Consider the following 16,511-nt stretch of genomic DNA (forward strand, 5'->3'; position numbering starts at 1 on the left):
AGCTTGCCTTGCCAGTGTTGGTGGGGGTGCGGTTTTCTCCTTGGCAGTTCCTTAATTAGGGTATTGTTTTCTGCTTGACTGTTTGGTGTTAATCCCTGCTTATCTGGGTGTTGGTTGCTGGAGAGGATGTGTTCTGGTCTATTTATTTCCTTCTTACATTTTCTGTCTTTTTTTAATGTTGTGTAAATGCATTTTTTCTCTATATGTCTATCGATGGATGTTTTGTCTGAATGCCCAGCATCCAGGAATTCCCTAGCATTTTTGGATTTAGCTTGGTCTAGGATGCTCATAGTTTCCCAGTTGAAACTATGGTTGAGTCTGTCCATGTGTTGTGAGATTAAGGACTTTTCATTGTGTCTTCTGACTGCTAGTTGGTGCTCATGGATGTGCTCTGCTAGTCTTCTGCCTGTCTGTCCTACATATAGTATCCTTACACTACAACATATGTTGTAGATGACTCCTGTTTTTTCTTCTTGGCTACTGGTTCTTTTGGTTTACTTAAGAAGTTTTGGAGGGCTTTAATCGGTTTGCGTGCTACAATGGTACCATGTGGATGTAATAGTCTGTTGGTAGTTTCTGAGATGTTTTTGATGTAGGGCAGTGTTACTCTTTTCATAGCTTGTGTTGTTTGTGCTGTAGTGGGTTGAGTGGTCAGGCGCTTTTTGATAAAGTTGCGTGGGTATCCATTTTGTTGGAGGACGTATAGGTGGTCTGTTTCCTTTTTCTGGTGTTCTGGGTTGCTGCAGTGCATTTGTAGTCATCTGAATAATGTTCTTACACATTATTCCTCTTGTGGGAGGTTGGGTTGTTACCTTGGTAATGTGGGTTGTTTTTCAATAGACTTGTGTTTCTAATTTGCCATCGTTTCCTCTGCTGATGAGGATATTCAGGAAGGGTAGTGTGTTGTTGTTTTCTTCTTCCCTTGTGATCTTTATTCCTTTGAAAATGTTGATTGTTTCATGTGTCTTCTCTAGTTGCTCCTTTTTTATTATGACCAAAAATGTCTACATACTGGATCCATACTTTTGGTTGTATGTGTGGCAGTGCTATAGTTTCTAGACACTGCATTACAGTCTGCTATAAGTCCTGAAAAGGGTGTTTTAGTTACTCTTGAGTTACTCTTGAGTGGTTATTCAGTTACTCTTGCTGAAAGGGGATTTAGAGTAAGAAAAGGAAACAGATTGGCCCTATAAAGTCTAGTGGAACTCTTGACTTACTGTTTCCTATGGGAAGGCCCACTGTCTTTTTATAGAATGCCTGTTTCCTTTCCAGTAAATGGAGCAAAATATTAACGACAACAATAATAATAGCAGCAGCAGAAATTCGGGATGTCCAATTTTCATAGCAAATACCAGATTATCTATCTGTACAATCACAGACTGGTGCAGCATGGAGAAGATGGTGCACAGCATATCATAATAGTGACGTTCTCCATGACAAAGCTAAACATTGGAGAGGATGCTCTATCTGCCAGTAGATAGAAATATTCAATTTCAGTGATACTTAGGTTCTTTAAGGCTACAGTGCCTGTTTTTACCTCTTCATGTCTCAATCTCCATTCCATTCACCAGGCCTTCAGCCTGTTTTAGAGAGCATTCTTGCTCATGAGATCTATTGGCAGGCAGCATTTAGTACCAAAGAGCACTATGTTTGGGCTGGCAGGAAATTATTAAGTTGTAGAAATAATGGACAATGTGGAAGATCCTTTTGCTTTAGAGAAAGAGATCAAAGGGATTTCACTTTCTTGACATAATGTTTAATTTCCTTTTCCTTGCTTGCAGGCCTGTCTGGGAACCCAGCAGATCTAGAAAAAAGAAGACAAGCATTTGGCCAGAACTTCATCCCACCCAAAAAGGCGAAGACCTTCCTGCAGTTAGTTTGGGAAGCATTGCAGGATGTCACATTAATCATCTTGGAAATTGCAGCCATAATTTCTCTGGGTCTCTCTTTCTATCATCCTCCTGATGGCAACAATGAAGGTGAGTGAACTGCTTTTTCTCAATAAATATTAGCTAAGTGTTGGACGGATAGAGATATCCTTGCTGTGATCCAGGAAGGCTGTCCATCCCTGCATAAGTTGAAAAAGCAGAAACATGTTCAGCTGGTTCACTATTTCTGTCCAATTATTATTAGAGCAGGGTGCTCACTAACTCCAGTACTTGAAATTGCAGACCACATGAGAACAGATTGGGGGGCAGAGAAGGTCAAGGCTGAGGAATGCCAGACCAATCTCTCTTACAGCTTAAAACTGGGGCCCTGGCCAGCTGAAATATGTTTCTCCTTGCTGCTTCTGAATGAATAGCTCACCTTGTGACAATAAAGTAAATCACATTTCATAGAAACAATATTTTTGAGTGTCAAAGACTGTTGGCTGTTCCTAGGCCCCAGACCCTTGGTGAGAATGTTATCTGTGCTGAGTTTTCATTAGCTGAATGGTTTAATATTCTTTAATTCTTTGTTCTTTCACCTGAATGACTATAAAACATAGATTCTCTCCCCCTCTGCCCCCCAGCTGAATTTGTTCCTGGCAGTATAACAGTCTTTTCTTGCCCACTTTTGGCTTAGTGTAATAGTGCTGAATATACTGAGAGAGTAAGATAACACTTGATCCAAGAAGTTACTCATTTGGCTGTTTTCATTGGCTCAAGCTTTACAAAACCAGAAAATTGGATGCTAATAGGCATGTCCCATGATTAGAAGTAATATTGTCTATAATGTAAAAATTGTGTTTTGCTTTGCTTATCTTTCTTGTGCCCATGTTTTTCTGTGGCCTTTCAGACCCAAATCCAGATGTATAGAAGCAAGATATTCTATGTTATCTTAGTCCTACTTGGTTCTATAAAGGAAATTAGTCTTTTCTGTGATGTGGATTCCCTTTCTTAGCTTTGGTGCTTTAGCCAACATAGGTAAACCTTAACTCAAGTCTTAAATTGACAAGTGGTTTTTTGGGGAGGAGGGGGTTATCAACATCCACCTGAAAAATACTTGTTCTTGCATAGAACGTCATTTTTCTGGTGTTTGAAAAATAAAATTATCACTAATATAGTCCACCAATACCAATGTATCTTAATTTGTTTTCCTTCTTAGGCTTTATGATAATTAGAGTTAACTAGTAGTAAGCATGATTTTATTTCCCAGAGAATGCTTCACAGTTTTGGTTGAAATTTGTACTACTTATACAAGCAAGGTATGTTTGTAACTCTATTTGCTTATTACAGTGAATTGAAAGAACAGAAGAAAAGTACTTTTAATTGGAATAAGCAAAACTCCCAGTCAAATACCAAGGGACCAAGGTTTTGAAATACCTAGAAGCTTCTTTATGCTAAATTATAAAAAGGAAAGGTCCTGGGTTGTTTATTGAAACTTCCTTCCTAAAGTTTATAATGAAGGGTTTAAACTGCAAATGAAGACTGCAACTATATTCTGAATACCCACTAAAAGAAATAAAACTTACATAATCTAGCACTACTGTAGGTTGTTTCTGGTTCATTTGCTGCTACTCAACCTTGTGCTGGAATACAGCATGGAAGTCTTTGCCAGCAACTATTGAATTGCTGCTCAGAACTTCATAAAACAAATGAAGGATTGCCTTCCTTCACAAGTCTGAATAAAGTACATCCGTTGGCATATCACCTGTGTTATTAACATTTGATTGAAATGGATAATATACAAGTACTTGTTCAAAAATAGATTAAAAAGTTCAATTACCCCACCAGTTTTTATGTTTCAGTTGAAATAGGCAAAATTGTAGACTTCATCATATAGATCATAAATGCCAAGTTTTGAATACTTTTATTTTCATAAGGAATAGAAATGTGAGGTTCGTTAACTTTTTTATTCTTTTTGGAAACCACCTTAACTAAAGGGATATTGATGTACCCATTAAAAGACATAAAACGCCAAGTCCCAGGAAGTAAATAATGCCATTTTGCTAATTAAAAACTAAGGCAGTATTATTTACTGTAATTTAGGGTTTTTCTTTTGAGCTTATAATGTTGTGCAGCATTTCAAATTCTAATAAAATATGAGACAATATTTCAGTCCTGTCTACGGAAAGAGTAATTCAGTATTATGTGAGTGTCATGAAAAGTAATAAAACAAAAGCTGGTGATTATTGATCATGCAGTTAAAAATGCTATGATCATGTTGATATTCAGATAATCACATGGATTTAGGTAGGGATCAGTGGTAAGATATGAAACTGTAATGGGCATAAATAGGAAAGAACATAGCACTTACAAGGCATCTCTCTAAGCCAATGTTTTTCACTTGGCAACTTTAAGATGTGTGGACTTCAACTCCCAGAATTCCCCAGCTAGCATAGGCTGGCTAGGGAATTCTGGAAGTTGAAGACCACACATCTTAAAAGTTGCCAAGTCTGAAAAATACTGTTCTAAGCCCTTCAGCAAGAAAGAAAGGGGAATATTTGCTCCTTTCTTGATTGTCAGTATTGCTGCTGTAAGTCGATGGTTGAAACTACTGTAAAGCATGTTTCTGACGCCATGGAGACTGAAAGAAGGACAATTAAGAGGGAATGCTCTGCCCAGTCTGGTGATGTTTTAAGATATCCAGAAGTATCCTGTTTTGGGAAAATCAGATCCCATACTAGTTTATCAACTTTTAACTAGGTATTTCTTTAAAAATGCAACTGACTAATGCTGCTTGGAGAAGGCATCTTTGTTGCTGATTTTCACATGGCAGGAAGCCCAGCAGAACTTTGTGCTGTCAATGAAATTTGTTCCGTTCATTTTTCTGTGGAAATTGTCCATTGGAAGTTCATGTCTCACTGCTGTAACCCAATCCCGCCCACCCCACTTTTTTTTTTTTTTTAAAAGATTGAGCTCTGTAGCTTTTTACAGGAGATGATAGATATCAATCCTTGGAGTTGAAAACCTGAGAATTAGCCTAAAGAGGAAAAGTAGTGAACTCTATCTAAATAGAGCTCTAATAATGCACTCGTGCTTGTCACTGTCCCTTGCTAGAAGACTTGTTCAGTTTTACAACTCCATCTGCACTAGGTTGTTGTTTTTTCCTCCCCAGGACAGCTTTCCCAACACCCTCCAGATGTGTTGCGATTACAATTCACAGAATTCTCAACATTGCCAAAGACCAGAAATTATAGGTTTTGTAGTTTCAGTGTATCTACAGAATGCCAGGTTTGGGAAAGCTGTTCTGAGACACACTGCAGATTATTTCTGCACAAGAAAAAAGACACTTGAAATGAAACTAATTAACTTTTATTTACATAGATAAGGTAGATGATTAAATTATTTATTGGTGCTGTTCTTACTATATCCAGGTTGTTAGCAATGCATAGCGCAAATTGCAAGGGCTTGTATTTGAAATAATACAGTACCATCATTACCAAAGTTAAGAACAGAAAGGTTTGTACATGAAAAGTTAGACAGGCAGACATTCAGTCACTAGACTATTAATATAAATATGTTAGTTGCATTTTTCAAAATCTCAAAACAACTTGTTTGCAACATTTTAAAATATTCCATTTCCCATTCTGGTAAGTTTGCGATGTTACCTCTGATTTACTCATGAGTATCCATTCTAGCAGTATGGATAAGATGCCTTAGGTTAACATTGCTGAGTGGCCATTTCTTACTCACTGATCACTTAAGCTAAATTGTATAAATCCACTGATTAATTTAGCCCAACATCCTGTGATCAAAAGTGATTGGGCTGAAGGCTGAATATAGTAGAAAAGTCAAGATTTAAAAGAATAGCAATTTGTCGGCCTCTGTCTCTCTCTGACACAGACACACACACAGAACTGTCACAGTAGCTGCTAAGAGTCTCAATCTCCAAAAACATAGTACTGAATCCTTTTTAAAAATCCATGCCAGTAGCCTTTACAACTATGCTACTGCCTTCACAGTTCTATAGAATAGTTGTATCTTATGTAGAATCAGCTTTTTATGAAGTCACCTGGTAATTCATTTCATGGAACTGTTCCCTGTTTTAATGTCATCTTTGGTAGCAATTCTGAATCTAGCTATCCTCATTCATGTCTCCTGAGACCTGAGTAAATTCAACTTTGTGATTATCTCCCCCCCCCCCACTTTTGGAAGGAAAGGTTTGGGTTACCATTCCTTCACTAACAGACTTCTAGGCATTTCCTTGCAATTGAAATTGGCATTGTCTGTGGTTTTATTTGATTTGGTTTTCTTTTCTCTGGAACCATTCTTTTATGCCTTCTCTTCATGGGGTTGAGCAGTATGCCCAACAGTGATTTTGGTTAACTGCTTTTCTTTTGTGAGCTCCCCCTTCTCCTCACTTAATAGTTTCTGACCTTTCTGCTTGCCTTCTTCTGCTGTGGTGCACTGGTTACTTCAGCAACGTACAGTGACTCCAAAATCTGTTTCCAGAGCTCAGTATTCTATACCTGCATTAAATAGCTCTTTGCATTGTGCATTACTTTGCACTCATCGCATTGAATTTCATTTGACATTTTGCTGCTGCCATTTCGTTTTTTAAAGACCAAACCTGTTCAAACTAGCCTATTATCCTGTTTCCAGTATTTTTGCTTGCAACTTGAAGAGTTGCATCTCTTTTGCCAGATTAATTTCATAATTTGTGGTATGCCCTACTAAATACATTTTTTAAATTGGAATAGCAAGTCATTTTATCTATAAAACAATTCAAATGGAAAAATGGCTGACAAATTAGGTGCTTAGCTGGATGCTCTCATTTTATAGCTGACTGCTGTAAGGCTATTCACCTCACAGAAGGAAAGTTGACTTGTGTCTAACTCACCCTTTTAAAATGCTGCAAGTTTGATTTGTCCATATGTTCAGACTTATGTGTGTATGTGTATGTATGTATGATATTAATATATGAAATCAGTGCAGGATGCCCTCATCCCACAGGTTGTCTGAAGGATACCAGTATTCCATAGGCTATCCCACCTTCTCAGTGAACAGAATTTTTTTCCTTGAGACACATGACCTGGAGTAAACATAACTGTCAAGCTGTAGCAATTTTCTATTGGTTTTTGCTTGGTTGATTACATGCCATCAAATTGATGACAACTCTTAGTGACCACGTAGACCTACAGACTGATCTGTCCTCAGCTGAGACCTTCGGGTCTTCCAGTGATACACCAATGTAATTGAATCTATCCACCTTGCTGCTGGTCATCCTCTCTTTCCTTCCACCTTTCCCATCATTATGGATTTCTCAGGGAGCTTGATCTTTGCATAATGTGTCCAAAATATGACAATTTGAGCCAGGACATTTGTGCTTTGAGTGATAACTCTGGATTGATTTGTTCTGTGATCCATTTGTTTGTTTTCTTGGCTATCCATAGTATTTTCAGGAGTCTTCTCCAACACCAAAGTTCAAAGGCATCATTACTCCTGCCATCCTGCATCTTCAAACTTGCCTCTGTAGAATGTCACAGGGAAAACCACTGACTGCACAGTTCTGATCTTCAAAGATATAGAAGTGCCACAGTGTTTGAATATATTTTCTAAGGCTTTCTTTGCTACTCTACCAAATGCTTAATTCATTTTTTTCAGTTTGTTCCTTGACTTTCATTTCTAGAGCTTGCAGATAATTTGCATTTTCAGCTATGAGTAGTGTCATCAGTATGTCATATCTTCCTCCAATTTTAAATTCACATTTTTCCCCCAATCCAGCCTCCCTCAATATATATTGAGCATATAGGTTGAGTAAATAAGGAGACAGTGTGCAGCCTTATCTCACTCCTTTCATGACCAGAAGCCAGTCTGTTTCACCATATTTGGTCTGGACTGTGGCTTCCTGTCCTGTGTATCAGTTATGCATGAGAATAATGAAATGTTCTGATACTCCCTACGTTTTCCTAACTACACATCATAGTTTGACACAGAATCAAAGACCTTTCTATAATTGATGAAACACGTATTAACTTCCTTTTGGTATTCTTTGGTTTTCTCAATTATCCAGTGTACGTTAGCAATAATGTCTCTTGTTCTTGGCATTTCCTTTTCCATGTAGACTCCACTTTGCAATGGATGATCCTAAGAATTATTTTACTAGCATGTGAAATTAAGGATATTGCATGATAGTTTGCACATTTTGTTAAGTCTCCTTTCTTTGGAGACCTCTTCCAATCTGTTGGCCACTGTATCATTCTCCAGATTTGCTGGCATAGTTTAGTTAGAACCTTTACTGATTCTTCTGGTGCTTGCCATATTTCTGCAGATATTTGATCAATTTCTGTAGTCTTCCAACTTGTAATGATTTAACTTCATCTTCTAGTGTTAGAGGTTCTTGTAAATAGGGAATATCCTCTCAGGTATCTTGTTGTTGTTGTTTAGTCGTTAAGTCGTGTCCGACTCTTCGTGACCCCATGAACCATATTGCGCCAGGCCTTCCTGTCCTTCACTGCCTCCCTGAGTTTGCTCAGTTTCATGCTCATTGCTTCAGTGATGCTATCTAACCATCTCATCCTCTGCCGTCCTCTTCTCCTTCTGCCTTCAATCTTTCCCAGCATCAGGGTCTTCTCCAAAGAGATCTATCTTCGCATTAGGTGGCCAAAATATCTGAGCTTGAGCTTCATTATCGATCCTTCCAATGAGCAATCAGGGTTGATTTCCTTTAAGATTGACTGGTTTGACCTCCTAGCAGTCCAGGGGACTCTCAAGAGTCTTCTCCAGCACCACAGTTCAAAGGCATCAATTCTTCGGCGCTCGGCCTTTTTTATGGTCCAGCTCTCACAGCCATACATTACTACTGGAAAAACCATAGCTTTGACTATGCAGATCTTTGTCGGCAAGGTGACGTCTCTGCTTTTTAATATGCTATCTAGGCTTGCCATAGCTTTCCTCCCAAGGAGCAAGCGTCTTTTAATTTCATGGCTGCAGTCTCCGTCTGCGGTGATCTTGGAGCCCAAATAAATGAAGTCTGTTACTGCTTCCATTTCTACCCCTTCTATTTGCCAGGAATTGATGGGTCCAGATGCCATGATCTTAGTTTTTTTTAATGTTGAGTTTCAAGCCAGCTTTTGCACTCTCCTCTTTCACCCTCATCAAGAGGCTCTTTAGTTCTTCTTCACTTTCTGCCATTAGGGTGGTATCGTCCACATATCTGAGGTTGTTGATGATTCTCCCTGCAATCTTAATTCCGGCTTGTGATTCTTCCAGCCTGGCATTTCTCATGATGTACTCTGCATATAGGTTAAATAAGCAGGGTGACAGTATACAGCCTTGTCGTACACCTTTCCCTATTTTGAACCAATCGGTTGTTCCATGACCGGTTCTAACTGTTGCTTCTTGGCCCGCATACAGATTTCTCAGGAGACAGGTAAGGTGGTCTGGTATTCCCATCTTTTTAAGAATTTGCCACAGTTTGTTGTGATCCACACAATCAAAGGCTTTTGCATAGTCAATGAAGCAGAAGTAGATATTTTTCTGGAACTCTCGTGCTTTCTCCATGATCCAGCGAATGTTGGCGATTTGATCTCTAGTTCCTCTGCCTCTTCGAAACCCAGCTTGTACATTCGGTAGTTCTCGGTTCATGTATTGCTGAAGCCTAGCTTGTAGGATTTTGAGCATAACCTTGCTAGCATGTGAAATGAGTGCAATTGTGCGATAGTTTGAGCATTCTTTGGCGTTGCCCTTCTTTGGAATTGGAACGTAAACTGACCTTTTCCAATCCCGTGGCCACTGTTGCGTTTTCCAAACTTGCTGGCATATTGAGTGCAGCACTTTAACACCATCATCTTTTAGTATTTTAAATAACTCAGCTGGAATACTGTCATCTCCACTAGCTTTGTTGTTAGCAATGCTTCCTAAGGCCCACTTGACTTCACTCTCTAGGATGTCTGGCTCAAGGTCAGTGATCACACCAGCATGGACATCAGGGACATTAAGATCTTTCTTGTAGAGTTCTTCTGTGTATTCTTGCCACCTCTTCTTAATCTCTTCTGCTTCTCTTAGGTCCCTGCCTTTTTTGTCCTTTATCATGCCCATCTTTGCACTAAACGTTCCTTTCATATCTCCAATTTTCTTGTAGAGATCTCTAGTCTTCCCCATTCTATTGTTTTCCTCAATTTCTTTGCATTGTTCATTTAAGAAGGCCTTCTTATCTCTCCTTGCTATTCTCTGGAAATCTGCATTCAGTTGCTTATATCTTTCCCTTTCACCCTTGCTTTTCGCATTCCTTCTTTCCACAGCTATTTGTAAAGCCTCATCAGACAGCCATTTTGCTTTCTTGCATTTCTTTTTCTTTGGGATGGTTTTAGTTGCTGCCTCCTGTACAATGTTACGGACCTCCGTCCATAGTTCTTCAGGCACTCTGTCTACCAAATCTAATCCTCTAAATCTATTCATCACCTTCACTGTGTACTCACAAGGAATATGATCTAAGTCATACCTGAGTGGTCTAGTGGTTTTCCCTACATTCTTCAATTTAAGCCTAAATTTTGCAGTAAGAAGCTCATGATCTGAGCCACAGTCAGCTCCTGGTCTTGTTTTTGCTGTCTGTATAGAGCTTCTCCATCTTTGGCTGCAAAGTATATAATCAATCTGGTTTCGGTATTGACCATCTGGTGATGTCCATGTGTAGAGTCGTCTCTTGTGTTGTTGGAAAAGAGTGTTTGCTATGACTAGCTTGTTCTCTTGACAGAACTCTATTAGCCTTTGCCCTGCTTCATTTTGTACTCCAAGGCCAAATTTGCCTGTTATTCCGATTACTCCTTGACTTCCTACTTTAGCATTCCAATCCCCTATGATGAAAAGGACATCTTTTTGGTGCTAGTTCTAGAAGGTGTTGTAGGTCTTCATAGAAGCGGTCAACTTCAGCTTCTTCAGCATCAGTGGTTGGGGCATAGACTTGGATGACTGTGATGTTGAATGGTTTGCCTTGGATACGCACTGAGATCATTCTGTCGTTTTTGAGGTTGTACCCCATTACTGCCTTTCCCACTCTCTTATTCACTATGAGTGCAACTCCATTTCTTCTAAGGGTTTCTTGCCCACAGTAGTAGATATAATGGTCACCCGAATTAAATTCACCCATTCCCGTCCATTTCAGTTCGCTGATTCCCAAGATGTCGACGTTCAATCTTGTCATCTCATGTTTGACCACATCCAGCTTGCCTTGGTTCATAGATCTTACATTCCAGGTACCTATACAGTATTGTTCTTTACAGCATCGGACCTTCTTTTCGCTTCCAGATATATCCACAGCTGAACGTCCTTTCGGCTTTGGCCCAGCCGCTTCACTCTTTCTGGAGCTACTTGGAATTGCCCTCCGCTCTTCCCCAGTAGCATATTGGACACCTTCCGACCTGAGGGGCTCATCTTCCGGCGTCATATCTTTTAGCCTTTTAACATTGTCCATGGGGTTTTCTTGGCAAGGATACTGGAGTGGGCTGCCATTTCCTTCTCCAGTGGACCACATTTTGTCAGAACTCTCTGTCATGACCTGTCCGTCTTGGGTGGCCCTGCACGGTATAGCTCATGGCTTCACTGAGTTACGCAAGCCCCTTCGCCACAACAAGGCAGTGATCCATGAAGGGGCTCAGGTATCTTGGATGCTGACAACTCTACTGTATAGAATTTCAGTACACTCCTTCCACCTTTGTTTGATCTTTGAATCAGTTATTCATTCCCCATTGGTGTCCTTTAGCATACCAGTTCAAGGTTGGAACTTCTTTCTGAGTTTGGAGATATTTTGGAAGACTTTTGTTGTTTTACCATATCTGTTTCCATCTTCAATGTCTTTACAGCTGTCTTTATAATAGTGTTTCTTGCCTCTTCTAACAGCTCTCTTAAAGTCTTTGTAAAGTTCCTTCCTGAGATCTTTGTCTTTCTTAGCCTTGACTTCTTTTATCTTCTTGGATATGTTCACCATGTGTTCTGCCATCCAGTTTGCATTGTTCTGATTCTTGGCCTTTGGCAGTCTCTTTTGACATCCATCCTTAGCAACTTCTTTGATTTCGTTCCACAGTTCATCTGTTTTCTTATCAATGAGGTTCAGGACTTCAAATGTTCTTCAAATGATGTTCTCCTTGAAAACAGTGGGTATTTGTTCAAAATCATAGCATGTAAACTGATTGGTTTTGTTTTTCTACTCTAGGTTGATTTGGAACTTGCACATGATGTGCTGTACCAGTGTGTAGTGTATTCATTTCATTTTTCACTATATTGAACTTTCTCATGTTCATGCTTCTTATGTTCCATGTTCCCAAAGTTTGTGATCTGTTCCACAATCAACCCCTGGCCATATTTTTGCTGCTTTTCCATCTTCTTGTACGAATAATATAGTCAATTTGTTTTCCATATGTTCCATCTGATTATGTCCATGTATATAGACATTGTTGTTTCAAGATTGTGTTAGCAATAAAGAAATCACTGGATTGATAAAAACTAGTAAATTGTTCTCCTGTTTCATTTTTGTTTCCCAGGACATAAGTCCAACCACTTTTCTTTCCTACTTTTTCAAACTTTGACATTCCAGTCTCCAACCACAAGCAGCACATCTTGCTTGCATGTTCTGTCAGTTTTAGACTGAACTTGTCCATGAAACTCATCAGCCTCCTCTTCTTCTTCATCAGTGGTTGGAGTGTTCAATTCTAGTCCATTTCAATGTGCTTCTCCCTAAGATGTCAGTGTGTAGTGTATTCATTTCATTTTTCACTATATTGAACTTTCTCATGTTCATGCTTCTTATGTTCCATGTTCCCAAAGTACTTCTATCTTTGCAGCTTCAGATTTTCTTTTCCTGCATGGTAACATCCACAACTAGGTGGCTTGAAGGCTTTAATCTAGCTGTATCGTAAACAACATTAGTTCTCCAGAACATCCTCAGCTCTTCCTCAGTAGCATGTTGAGTGCCATCCAACCTGAGTGACCCACCATCTGGCACTATATCATCAATCACTTTCTCTTGTCTATCCATATGATTTTCTTGGTAAAATACAGGAGTCCTATTGCCTTCTCCTGGGCAATATAAAATTGTCACTACAGGGATCACCCAATTTCAGCATCTTCTATATTGCTGCTGCCCAACATAGGTGCTTGTTTACTTTAGCTAGGTGGCTGGGATGACCTTCATGTTTTGATTGAGCCTGCTGGGAGTGTATACTCTTGGCATACACTCCTGGCATTCTTTGCTTATTCGTTTCAGGAACACCACTGCCACAATTCATATCAAGATTTGTGGGGGATTGATTGTGGCCTAGGAACATAAATTGTACTACTTCCTCTTCTCTGAGCCTGAAAAGACAATGATCCTGAGGGTCCAGGAAAAAAGAGCAACAAAAAGTATTGAGAATCAGAAGTAATAATGTGGGATGTGGAACTGTGATGTTGCTATATCTTAAGTCAGTTCTACAGAACTTTTCTTCATGTCTGGCTCTCCTGCAGTATAACCTGATTTGCTACTTAGATTACAAAAATGCCATCTGAGAAAGATTGCATAGATGTCTTCTTATTGTCTAGATCCAGCCATTAAGTTAAATCAAACTGTGGCTTTGGGGTTTTTTTTGTTTTTTTGTTTTGTTTTGTTTTTGTGGGGGGGGTTGGCTCAGTGTTATGTGAATCCATCAATTATAGTTCTGTATATTGTTTGAACCTAGCCAGTTGTGGTTCATTTTGAAACCATTGTTAAGCAAACTATGAACCAGTACAATGTGTGACCCCAGCCATTCTGTGTGTCCAGTTTCTTTCACCAGTCCTCATCAGTTACTCTTGTCCAACTAATTTCACCCCAAGAATACTTCCTTTAAGGAATATTTCTAGATCTTTTCCTAAAAACATTTGTCAAGATAATAGTGAACTTTGGTGATCCAGTAATTAGGTGTTTTGTACTCCACTATGGATTAGGACCTGAATTCTGCTTTTAAGTCCTTTTGTGAATCTGCATGCTGTTTAGCACTTGATGTGTATTCCTTCTGTAGAATGGCCATGTGTGAATTTCTTTTTCTTAGAGTTACTTATTTTATAGAACTTGGTCTGCTCAAAAGAGATAGTTTGGCTCTTGCTCTTCAGTGTAGTTTTATAAAACTGTTTTTTATGTTTTATCTATAAAGTCATCCTCTAGGTAGACTCTGTCAATTCTCTCTGGATCACTACAGTTTTCACTGATCTTTTTTTTCTGGAATTGAATGACTCATTGTCTTCCAGTTACACAAACAGTTCTACAATCTTTAAACACATAAACAGAGACAGAAACCAAACACTGTAGTTTAATTTAGCCTCAATGCAGACCTGTAGCACATTAGCTGATTTATTTTACTCAATTAATTCATTTTGTAATTTCATCTTTGAGATTCAACACTTCTGAGAAATTACTATCCTTTTTTTTCCTTTTCTTTTTGACATACCACTGTCTAGCTTATAGCTTTGTTTATAAATATTGATTGCTTATTGAAACATCAGTTTTGATGGAGCTAAAATATTTTTGTATAAATATAATTACTTAATTTAGAGCCATATACTTCAGTAATCTATGAGCCTTAAGTAATTTAAACCCTTCCAAAATCAGGTAGGTATGCTTAAAATTTAAACATGCCCTGAATTAATTCTGAAAGGATAACTATGTTAGGCAACAGGAAAATCAAAAACAGAAACAAACAAACAAAATCCTTGACATGTTGTCATAAGAGGGAAGGGAAATGCGTTATCTGTTGTGGGTCTCTTATAAGACTGTTAAGACACACATGAACTCTGGAAATTCCAGATTGGTTCCATCCATCAGTCCTACATTTAAACTTCTCATGTGGAAAAAGATTGCTTGCTTCATCTTCTCTGCATTTTAAAACATTTGATGTAACCAATTTATTGCTAGAGAAGTGTAATAGATTTTTTTTCCAGAATAGTTCTTCAGTGCAATCCTGCTATAAAAGCCAGTATTATGGGTTATTTTATTTTATTTTAATCAATCTACGTATACCTGCCTTACAGTACAGATGGCCTTTGTTGTCCACAGTTTCATTCCCTGCTGCTTCATGTATTCCCAGTTGTTAAATGCAGACCAGACTTTATCTGCAGTCAAGAGTTTTGCATATCTGGTTGTTAGCATGTGGTTCTCTTTGGAGGAAGAGTTTTGAAGTGTTCTTTTGTGTATATTATGGATGTGCAAAATTGCAGACAGGCTTTTTGCACATGAGTAAAGATTTTGCGGTTTGGCTATCCATGGTTGTTAGATTGGAGCAGATCCCCCTTGAAGAATAATGGCCACCATTTTCAATACCACTAACAATCAGCATGAGCAACTAAAACAATAAAATAATGGATCAATTCAAAACACTGTAAGTACCAGAGAGCCTCATAGTATCAGAATCAGATAGTAGTTTTTTTAGGTGCCTGGGTTTCCTTTCCTTGGCATCTAAAAGGCAGATGACTAGCTGTTGTGAGAACCTCCTCTTTCAAATATTGAATGCTGCAAGCAAGAAAGACCATTTCCTGAGGGTCATCTAGAAAACTCAGGAAGCAGAGGACTGAGAGAAGGCCTTCTGAAAGGAACTCTGCGTTGGTCAGGTTTGTGGGAGAGCAAGTAGGTCTAATGCTAGAATAAAAGTGAGCCAAACATTGGCCCTATTTTCTTTCATGCTTAAAGCAGGGAGCAGCACAGATGAATTTTGTAAAGCAGAACTTCTTTGGGGTACAGATTAATTTTCTTTTCTTTTTTTTTTAATTGCTTTTTAATTAACAAAAAGGAAAAAAACACAAAAATAATAATACATAAGAAGAAATAAAACATTAAAAGATATTACAAAAAAGTGACAAAAGTACAAGAACAAAAAGAATTTTTAAAACTTGTACTATACCATTATACAGTAAATAATTACATATCTATATATATTTATCTAATGCAAATATTATTCAAATGCGTATATATTTTCAATACATTTATATAACTGTCTTTTTTTTTTAACCTACTGTATTTTGTATAGGTTAAAATACATATATCATTATACTTGTTCATACAAAATCTACATCTATAGCCAGTCCTCTCATAAGTGGCAAGTGCAACCAGGTTTTCAGTCCATTGAGTGAATGGGGCCATACAGTTATCTTTCCAATGTTGCAGTATCAGTCTTTTGGCCATAGTAAGGGCACAGAGAATACATTTATGTTGTCCAGATGTCAAATTCCATGTACTAGGTATATAGTTCAAAAGAATATTATCCTCTTAAAATTTTAGTTTTTGTTGCACAATCATGTTTATATAGTCCACTACTTTCTCCCAAAACTTAGTAAGTATAGGACATTGTAAAAACATATGTTTTAAAGAGGCATTGTCCTCATTACATCTCCAGGTACAGATTAATTTCCTTAAAATTTTCTAGGTGGTGGCAAAACAGACCAGCTTATTTTATCTAACTTTAGAGAGAGCTAAGAGGATTCCTCCTTCTTTCAGTGTAATTTATAAAGGCCTTTCTTATACTTACTCACTGCAACAGCTGGGCTCTTCCAATTGTGCCTTTCTTGACCAGAACATTTATGACAATCATGTGACTTTGGGGTGAATCTGTTTTGTTTATTTGTGACCCCCTTAAATTGAACCCA

At 38.3% G+C, this 16,511-nt stretch overlaps 1 protein-coding gene across 4 annotated transcripts in view; it reads left to right on the forward strand.

Moving 5' to 3' along the window:
* The window catches only part of ATP2B4 (ATPase plasma membrane Ca2+ transporting 4), a 166,233-nt gene that overhangs the window by 96,739 nt on the left and 52,983 nt on the right, over nt 1–16,511 (forward strand). For all 4 annotated transcript variants that reach the window (XM_088154284.1, XM_088154280.1, XM_088154281.1 and 1 more), the window contains exon 3: nt 1,782–1,979. In XM_088154284.1, the coding sequence (XP_088010410.1) occupies nt 1,782–1,979 (198 nt within the window). The remainder of the gene's footprint in view (nt 1–1,781; nt 1,980–16,511) is intronic.

The sequence above is a fragment of the Python bivittatus genome, unplaced genomic scaffold (genome assembly GCF_059951505.1).
Source record: "Python bivittatus isolate LINGU-HERP-01145 unplaced genomic scaffold, Pbiv_v1 ctg000700_np1212, whole genome shotgun sequence".
In the NCBI taxonomy this organism is placed as follows: Eukaryota; Metazoa; Chordata; class Lepidosauria; order Squamata; family Pythonidae; genus Python; species Python bivittatus.